The 10,184-nt window shown below is 37.7% G+C and overlaps 1 protein-coding gene across 2 annotated transcripts; it reads right to left on the bottom strand.

The window, feature by feature from the left end:
- Positions 1 to 513: 513 nt before the first annotated feature.
- On the bottom strand, positions 514 to 9,720 carry LOC149559335 (zinc finger CCCH domain-containing protein ZFN-like). Of its 2 annotated transcripts, none has more exons than XM_089833268.1 (9): positions 9,243 to 9,720; positions 5,309 to 5,475; positions 5,121 to 5,183; positions 4,626 to 4,745; positions 4,044 to 4,340; positions 3,040 to 3,387; positions 1,928 to 2,247; positions 938 to 1,841; positions 514 to 820 (listed from the first exon to the last, which is right to left on the bottom strand). In XM_089833268.1, exons 1-7 carry the CDS (start codon positions 9,370 to 9,372, stop codon positions 1,972 to 1,974), a joined length of 1,401 nt encoding a protein of 466 aa, XP_089689394.1. In that variant the 5' UTR covers positions 9,373 to 9,720; the 3' UTR covers positions 514 to 820; positions 938 to 1,841; positions 1,928 to 1,971. The 2 variants fall into 2 exon arrangements, with proteins under 2 accessions (XP_089689394.1, XP_089689395.1); XM_089833269.1 differs by having other exon boundaries at positions 3,040 to 3,384; positions 9,243 to 9,634.
- Between the last annotated feature and the right edge of the window lie 464 nt (positions 9,721 to 10,184).

The raw sequence follows: 10,184 nt of genomic DNA, 5'->3' as shown, positions 1-10,184 counted from the left end.
GCTGGAATAAACTGCATTTTTTTTAAGCTGGGATTGTTAATAATGATTAGTAAAATCCCAAATCAGCTCACCTCTCCGTTCCACATATGTAAGTTTATCCTTTCTGCACACATCTATATAAAACTATGATTACTACTTTCATCAAATGTCTATCTTCAACCTCAATGCCTAAATGTAGAGACTGCTACTGTGCAGAACAACCAGCCATGTCCCACAATATGCATTATCTCCTACTTCTCTTTAAATAAACAATATATACATATCCACCACCATGATACCGGTTTATTTTGCAGAAGCATAACAAAATTATATGTTTTCTAATAGATTAACCTTTTCCTTGAATTTTGGAACCGTCAAAAAGTAGTAATTTTGGAACCAACAACATTGCAGAGCTATAAATTATAAGTCACACATGATTGCATCGTGTGACAAATCATATGCCCACCACCCTTCGTGTAGTACAACAGTGTAATCAAGGTAGGCAACCACAATGAATGCACAACATTGTGTCCATGGGCAAAATACATACATGAAATTGAAATAATTAAATGTGTTATTAGTCAAATTCTGAGAAAAGTTTCTCATTTTAGGTTCCGAGTGCAGAAAAATACCATACATATAATTGAGAACGTTTCCAAAATGTCCAGAGTTGATCATTTTAATCAAGCTCTCCTCTCTCTCTCTCTTGCAAATGAGAGAACCTGACAATTTGTCTTTAAAACACGTGAATTTACACTATTTTAATTGGCTTTGTGTTTATTCCAAGTCATTTCTTCGAAATAGCTGTTGGCAAGAATGTGAAATCTTTTTTTTTGCAGGTCTGAAACATAAAACAGCCAAAAGATCCAAAACAGGTAAGTAACCAGCATTTCAACATCAAACAATAAACGAGCTACACATGAAATAACAAAAACCAAAATATGTGGCTAAAAATTACCTTGACCCAAAAGGGGTGTGAAACCATTCAATGCTTCCAGTAAATGTGCTTGCACCACCAACCAGGTCGCATTGATTTGAGCATACAAATTGCAAGCTAAACGCATGGGTTTGGCCATAGACTAAAAATTCAAGAGAGATCACATGGACTCTTTAAACATTTTAAAGGCGTCTTTGAGAATCAAAAAAATAAAATAATAGCAGTACGATAGTACAGATATATAGCTTGAAGGAAATGAGAAATAAGCATGGGTGAGCTATACATGTGGGCACAGAATACAATAAGGAAAGACCACGACTACCAATGGACAACATACTCTCAGGCCTTGCAAGTATCTATACAACCAAAAAGTACAGTTCCCCTAAATTAGCATTCACATGCCAACTCTCAGAGAATAATGGTATTTCTAGTTAATATACAGACCAGTGAAAACAATGCACTTGTTACAACTATACAAGCCTGATAAATAGAATCTAAATATCGTAGACAGGTAATGGATGTGTATTTAAAATAGGAAAAATCAATATTGACCTAGAGACAATAAATTAGAAGCTGAAGGAATACTAACAAACAGGAAATTGATGAAGGCCTTAGAAGATCAGAGTCATTGATTGAGACCCAAAACAAGCTGGAGAAAACTAAGGATATGCAGATCGTGGAGCTGAAGATGTCAATTCGAAAAAAAGAAAGAGAAATATTCGCCTGAGTGAACATTGGAAAAGTATCTCTTTTTTATGGCAGAAATCAAGGCTAATAATTTTCAAGTGAATGAAATCTGTCCACCCTTCAGGACAAATTACATACATTGGCAATTATGAAGATCTCCAGCACAATGCTCAATGAATGTCAAAGAGCTCCAGTACCAGCTATCAGGGAGGCATGTAGCAGCTGCTTTTTCAATAACCTGAAAAGACAATGTTAGATTGGCTTATGCACTTAGTTAACAGTACAAGTACCCAATTTACATAAATACAAGAGAGTTCTGCCAACCTTGCAAAAATTGTAGAGCCAATTACACTGCTTGGAAAGGAACACTACTCATCTGCCCCTAAATCTTCGCCCCCAGAAGACTGCTGATGAGCATCTGATTTAGAAGCACGTTCCATATATATTTCTGCACCAGATTCCACAGGTAACTCTGAAGATAAAGATCCAGAAACATGAGCAGATGATGGCGATCCTAATAAATGACGACCAACTGGAACATCAATCGGCAACTGTATCGAGGATCCCATTGGATGATCAAATTTGCACGTAGGTCCAAACTTGCAAATACCATAACGGGTGTAGAAAGTGCATGCTGGTGCTCCCTGTTCAATCAAATGATCCAGACAGACTTTAGCATCTTTTCAGCGTGAGATCATGTGGTAGGTAAAGAGAATCAGATGATGTTCATAGAAAACATGATGGAACATAAAAGGTAGGAATATTAACAGTTCCCCACATACATGCAATATTACAATCCTGAGGATATTTGAAAAGTATGAGAAAATGGAGAAAATAAGTAGCATCCAGATAATTGAGTCATTTGAGCCAACTAAACCAAGTTAGTGATGATAAACCCACAAAGCAAGAAAATAAATGAACTAAAAAATCAAGTTCACTTCCAAACTATGTCCCACATAACATAATGTTTGAGATATTGCACATGCTTACATATATTTCCAGAGGGCTCTGATGTCCCTAAAATCTTAAGTTGATCTATTATTGAAAATAAACAGTAAACTGTGCATGCACTAAATGAAATAAGCATTGCTAAAAATTATGCTTTGATTTACATAATGGCAGTATGCACCAAATACAAAATCAACGCTAGAGGTCAACATGAACACAGCAATTGATGTCTAGTGTAGAGAAAAATTACTAAAACAAGTCACAGAGACTCTTATTACAAATGTGGATTATTTTAGTAAAAGAGGAGACAAAAAATCACACCACATCCATTGAAAATGCACAATAATAGAGAATACCGAGTGTGCAAGATAGACCACTAAAACAGAATCTGAAATAAAGCCAATGCATGAGTAACTCACTCCCAAAATTGAACGGAAAATGCTAAAGCAAAACAGATCAGAATAAGAAATAAAAATACAAAATCTTACAGGCCGTATAGGTAGGCCTATAGGATTTAGAATGCAGTTTGGCGGAGGAACACTTCTGTCCTTAGGATGATGATATCGACAGGTCATGCCAAATTTACAGTCACCCGTCTTCATGTAGAATTGGCATTCCGGTTGACCAGGCCTTTCAGGGAACATGCTTTCCCTGTGTGTACTGCTTGATGGCAATTGCAATGTTGGTGGTCCCATGCCTGGGGATCCAGGTGGATAAGGAGAGAAGGTTCCTTGAATTCCTGCAACCACTGGATCCGTTTGGTGTGTTGGACCGTAGACTAAACCAGATCCCATTGCTTGCTGCTGACCATCGGGAGACGAGCCTACCTGCCCCTGCTGCACATACAGACTTTCATGTTAAAGAGCAGTCTGACAGCTCATGGCTTCTCCAACTGTGACATTACTTGCAACATATAATAAAGCATGCACATGAGTGCCCAGTCAATGTTATAAACAAAATCACTATCCAAAACCAGACAACTGTAGAGGAGGCTACAGAGACTAGATATTTCTGAGATTTGCAGAACTGGTTTTTCTTCATTTTCAATAAGAAATTGACCGCTAAAAATACAGACCAGCATATATTAAAACCAATAAATATGAATTCTGCAGATATAGCATATACAAAAATGTGCAACAAACCACATTAAAGCAAAGATGTAAACAAAATCTACACTTAAATTACAAATTTACAATAGTTTTCACAACTCCTTCGGACCAAAAAGTTCATATTTTTCCCTTGTGCACCCATGTTTGAATCTTGAATACCATGCATTACAACAAAAGGAGTACATATCCGCCTACACGCTTTTCCAAGGAAAGAGAGAATGAAGGAAAAGAAAAAAATACGCTGTGCCATATTCAGATTATAAATTAAGGATTGGACAAACAGCAAATAGAAAACAGCCAAGTGCTTGTAAATTAAGGATTGGACAAACAACAAATAGAAAATAGCCAAGTGCTTGTACAAGTGATTGTAAAAAACAGCTTACAGGATATGAACTCCAGCTAGGAACTGACACTAGTCCTTGAGGAAGAATTACTGATGCATAACTGGAAGGACCTTGCCAACGAGGGCTCTGAATAAAAGGCCCCCTTGCAATTGGCCATGTTGGCAACCCTCCAGGGTAAGGCTGAGGGCCAGGCGTTGATGGAGAATGTACAGGTGTGAAAAGTGAAGTCCCACGAACTGGAACTAATGCACCAACAGGTGGTGGATGATTAAATTTACACGTAGCGCCATATTTGCATTGTCCTGTTCTCAAATAGTATGCACAATCTTTCTCGTTCTGCAGTCAACATATAAGACCAAAGACATGGTTACATTTATGTTCATAAGTGGACAACCAAGATATCTTTAGAAAAAAGCCTTAGGAATCTAATTCATAAACACCAAGAAAGCTTGAATTGGGAACTAACTTTGTAGCAGATTACGATGGCTACATTTCCATTCCATTGATTATGAAATTAGCTGTGGGACTATTAATCAAGGGCATGTGCAGCATATAGCTTCAGTTGTGAGCTTAAAATAAATATAGCTTTATATACTTGCAAACTAGGGAAAGATTACAAACCGGACGCAATGGATAGCCTAAAACATTAAGTGTTGTCCGTCCAGCCATTCCTGCTTTGTCTCTTGGGTGATGAAACTTGCATGAACCACCAAATTTGCAAGTTCCCGTCTTCATGTAATACTACAAAATTAAAATCAATTTATGAACAACCATAATAAGATTAAAGAAAAGAATGCAGTAAAAATTTGCCACAACAAGATTACAAGGAATTTCATGGAATATATTTGCTTAAAGAAACAATATATTGAAGAATACTACTCTATATCTTATTGGAATTTGGCTACCGCCAAAGAGATATAATATTATTTCCAAACAAGTTATACCTGAAACAAGAGTAATCAACAACTAATAGAAAATGAGTACATATTTTTCTGGAGTGCAATATCATTTAGGAGTAATCAAGTCTTCCAGAAAAAGCAAAATATCTTTAATAAAATGAGCAAAATGTAGCATATAAGAGCTTTCATTTGCACAATGAGTTCTGCAAGTTGGTACCTGACACTCAGGTTGCCCGGGCCTTTCAGGATATTCACCTTTATTTCTCGCAGTTGATGTAGCCTGGCATTTCAGATGAAGCTAACCATAAATTGCAGAACCCTCTCACAGACAATATTCAATTTCAAAGTTGAGCCCCATCCAAATCAAATACATAATCTGGCAAATAAAATAAAAAAGTAAATGACCTGCTTCCTATTTGGAGGATGATTAAACCGACAGCCCGTGCCAAAGCCACAAAGACCAGTCCGCATATAATATGAGCAGTCTGGTTCACCAGACCTTTCTGGATAAGGGCCCATATCTGCCTCTGTACCTTCATATTGCTGCTGCAGAGTCATTTGCCACATTGCATCTGCAATCCGTAAATGTCAAAACCATATAGTCAGTTTCCATTCAATGCAATGTCACTTACTGAAGTGAGCTGGGTTTTAGTAGTGTAAAACAACCAGATTTCATTTTCCCTAACCCCTGGATACGGTGTACAACCTATTAAAGTGATTCCAGCTGAAATGACTAATGAAAATAAGTTGTTTACTCTTAAATTGCAACAAACTGAGCTGTAACATATAGGGCCTAGACAAATCACCACCGAACAACTTCAACAAGACTGTCACACTAAATGTAAACAACAAAATGCTAGAACATGATTATTTAGTACATAACTGCCAAATGTCTGGACAACTTCTGAAGAGCTGGCCCCCACTGACAACAGATTGAGATCAAGTAGTTTCTGAAATTTGAACTATAATCAAAATCTGCTAGGTTCAATTTAGCCATAGTAACATGCAAGAAACCAGCTCAACTCGTTATTTATTTGTTCACTAGAGAGTTCTAAGTTTCTGACTTCAGTTTACTGGTTACATTTCATTATTTCAGCACATTGAACACTGCAGGAAAATCTTTTGCCAACAGTATCCACTCGCAATCAGATCCAAGGCCTCTCAAACAACAAGCCAAACTAATTGTCATCTTAATTTCCTTATGAGCTCTCTAAAAACTTTTACACATCACTTTATCAATTAGAATCACCAAACTGTTCATGAGATCATATCATGACACATCGATGTGAGAACATAACTTATGCACTTTATCAATTGCAATCTACTGTGCAATTGATCCAGCAAACCTCCATGAAATGTGCTGTATCGTGCATCTTGCAAATGAAAATCAAACCAAGCTTTTCTTCTATTGTAAGTATCCTCCCAGTATTACCAACAATTTTGGTACTTGTGCCTATGGCTATAAGGCTATATACTAACTCAAGAAAGATGATAACAGGAAACAGTGAATAGCAAGAAATTTTGCAGACCCCACCATGCCAAACTTATCATGATATTACATAATGCATATAAATGGATTCAAAAGAATATTGTAAAGTTTTCTATCATGTGAAATCATGGTCAATAGGAGAATCTCATTAATAATTTTATAATGAAAGCTGCAATTGTCAACGTCAATTTGCAAATGGTAAACTTTATATAAAGGACAACCCAGGACCATTTCAATTAGATTATTTCAAAGCAAACTACAATAATTGGATATAATGACAACTACTTGCTACATAGTTTCAGAATAAATCTCGACTGTTGACAACCTGATTTGCACAAAGCACAAAAACTAATCAACCCCAGAGGTGCAACAGTGACAAATCTAAAAGGCACATACCATTAATGAAAACCTACTGTGCCACTGTCAATCAATTTTCAGGTCCATCATCTCAACCACGATTACTTGAATTTGTTTGGTGAACATCAGCAGTTGCAACATTCTAGTGCAGATCCATCTTAAATTAAGTGGCTGGCACACTTACTGAATTATGCAGCTCATCAAGCACTAAACAAACTCCATTTCAGATTAAAAACCCATTCAATATTGCCAAATTTCAACCTAGACAACTAAACCTATTACAGATTACTTCCATCGTTATAGTACTTCTATAATTCAGACCTGCAATACATTAATTATCATTCAGTAGATTAGTCAAACTTAGGAATAATAATTCCGCATGGACAATCCCCTAACCCCTACTAATTTCCATTTTTTTATGAATTCTTACTAAACACCCTACAAAAACACCACCTACTTTAAAATTTAAAACTAAATATACCTACTGTCAGAAAAGCAGCTAGATAAAAACACAAATTCATTCTGAATTGCATGTCCTATTCATTTTGTCAGTTTTGCAGCCACTAAATGATTTGATCATCACACACAAACCTATAACAGATTGACTGCTTAGTGCGCTTTGTCCAATATCAGACCCATTATGAACTATAAAGTGTCATCAGCACACTTTTTCAGCCCAGATCTTTCATGAGACAGTAATCAAAACTTGTTATTTTTTAAACCAAATCACTTCAGATTCAACACCTAGTGCATTTTCATCGATGTTGTACAAACACGTTATGCTCAACCAAGCCAAAGTTACAGCAATCAAACCGTGCAGTGTATCAGAATAATTCTTAAAATTGATTCAGCACTCACTAGCTACAGCCACCTGACCAAGAACAGATTGATTGCCCAGCCAATTCACCCAGAACTCCTAGTCAGATCACCTCTTCCCTCACAATTTGCAACCATTAAACAAAAGTGATATTAACCAACCAATGCAGTGATCAATAAGTCCCTCTCGGATTTCCTCATTAAAATAAATTTCGGCTCCCCACCCAGCTTGCCAGATTAAACATCAAAATGCATTCATTTTTCACTAAATGTTCCCCATGCACTCCACCAGTCACAATATACTGAGCTCTATGGTGCCCGATCTCATTAATTGAAATCCAGGGCTAATGTTAGTCTATATTACAATTCTGAGAACAATTTCAATCTCACACGGAAGAAGGGATAGAACTATGACTAGACATACTTGAGTTCACCGACCAATTTCTACAATCAAGTGATCACAAACGTGGGAAGAATTAACTCTGAATCCTAATTGTTAGTTCCCCGCGATGACTGGACCCCTTCTAAGCTCACCTAATGTCACCATCTATTGCTCTCCCTACAGCCTTTATGCTCAACAGTGCCTGTTTCCAGATCAATTACCTAGTGCATCAACCCAGGAATCCGACTTGGACAATGTTGTCAATCATAATTGGCAACCATTAATCTATGCAATGTTCCAGAAGTTCCAGTTGAGAAAACTTTACTGACGGCAAGTTACATCCAGCCGACATATGCCAGCGTGGTTATAAAGTGTATAATTCACAAAACTTTACAGTACATGGATTAACTGTATCTAAACTCAAGCTTAGGTTTCATGCTATTGCAAGAATTCTCTTATGGAAATTAGGGCGATTTACATTCAAACCCTTTCTGAAACTTCCCACCAGCGACTAGACCAATTGAACTCGCCAAGCATCTTTCCCTACTACCATGTACGTCATCGTACTTTAACCCTCCTTCCCTTTCTGAAATTCCAATCTGCGGTGCCAATTACAGCAAATCCCAGACCAGCAAACCTCATCAATCTCTATCAACAGCCCAAGTACAGCCGTGGGATCTGAAACTTTAAAGCTTATCAGGAAATGCCGCTAAACAGATTGCCAGCATCTCACCAAATCCACCTATTGTCCCAATGCTACAGCTCACACTTTTCTCTACTAACGCTGATCAGGAAAGAAGTTCCAACCATGAATTCATTACAGCAATTGCCAACATCACGTATCCCAGTACCTCGAACAACAAATGCTAACCTCACAACCCCCAAAACCTCACTTGACAACCTCCATTGCCAATGCTCCTAGCTAAACAATCACTCAATTAATAACATCTCATCCTACCCCTCTAATCACACACTTCCTACCCCAAACCCACCTCCCAAATTAACCACCTTGCTGATAATTCGCAGCCCATCGAATGTCCCAGAATTCCTCCAGATATGTGCAGAGGATGTAGTAAACTTATGTGAACCATTTGGCCTCTACTGCAGCCTAATCCAACCATGTGCAAATGGTTGTGCATCCAATTCCCCAATACCCAACTCACAATACCCGCCCAATTAAGCTCGCTAAGCCCGATTGACCGACAGACACTCAATGCCACTCGTGACCCACAAGCTTAAACCAAATCAATTAATCAAAACCCACAATCAAATCAGACAAAACTATCTATGCATACCTTCAATACCAGTGGTATTGACAGCCAATGTCACTCTGGGCCTTCCATACTGCTGCTGCTCAGAACCAGATGGATCAAAACTCCTCCCCTGTTGCTGCTGCTGCCTTCCATAGACCACATTGTATTCCATCAAAACATAAATAAAAATACACCACCCAACACACCAAAATACAATCTTTAATAACACCCAGATCAAAATTCAGCCGTGCGAACTTCCCCAATTCTTGCAGATCTCTCTTTGACGTCTGCAGATCGATTACAGCATACGGCCGTCAATTAATCAAAAAATATATATAACAATTGGCGTGTTGTTTCTTTCCTCTCCACAGAGAATGCTTTCTTTCGTGGAGAGGGGAAGAAGAAGCCCCAAATTCATTTGTTGCTTCATTCATTCATTCGTTCATTCATTGCATTTCCTCTTCGCTTTTTTTTTCACTGCACAATAATTACCCCGGTTTTCCCTGGCGGTTTTCAGCTCCTCAAAACCGCACACAACTCCCCGGCTTGTATTGTGCATAAAGCCGCCAGAGACGCGCGTGCAGTACGATCGTTATCGACGACTTACATTTGTCCACGTCGAGGATTCTTCGAGATCGACGGCTTCCGACAGCTCTCTTTCTTTCCCCGGAATATCTGAAATATGTAGAGGCGCAAGATTTTTTGGCTGTAAAATAATATTGTTTGGCTTTTTTTATTAATTTGTTTGCTTAAGTGAACAACAAAAGCACAATTTGTGATTATTAATCTATGCCCAACAAATATCTTTGTTTGTTCTATTTGCATGGTGGGGGCTTTTTCCTTCCCTACTATTAATTTTTATTAATTTTAATTTTGATGCTTCAAACATTCACGGGAGCAAATATTATAGTTTGATTACACCAAGAAAGAGGAAACCCTCTTCACTCTTCTCAATACTTAATTCTTTATACCTAGGGCTTGGTT

The sequence above is a fragment of the Cupressus sempervirens genome, chromosome 5, assembly GCF_028749045.1.
Source record: "Cupressus sempervirens isolate cs-2001-9-10 chromosome 5, ASM2874904v1, whole genome shotgun sequence".
Classification (NCBI taxonomy): domain Eukaryota; kingdom Viridiplantae; phylum Streptophyta; class Pinopsida; order Cupressales; family Cupressaceae; genus Cupressus; species Cupressus sempervirens.
The sequence above is the reverse complement of the archived record's forward strand: the minus strand, read 5'-3'. Positions and strand labels throughout refer to the sequence as shown.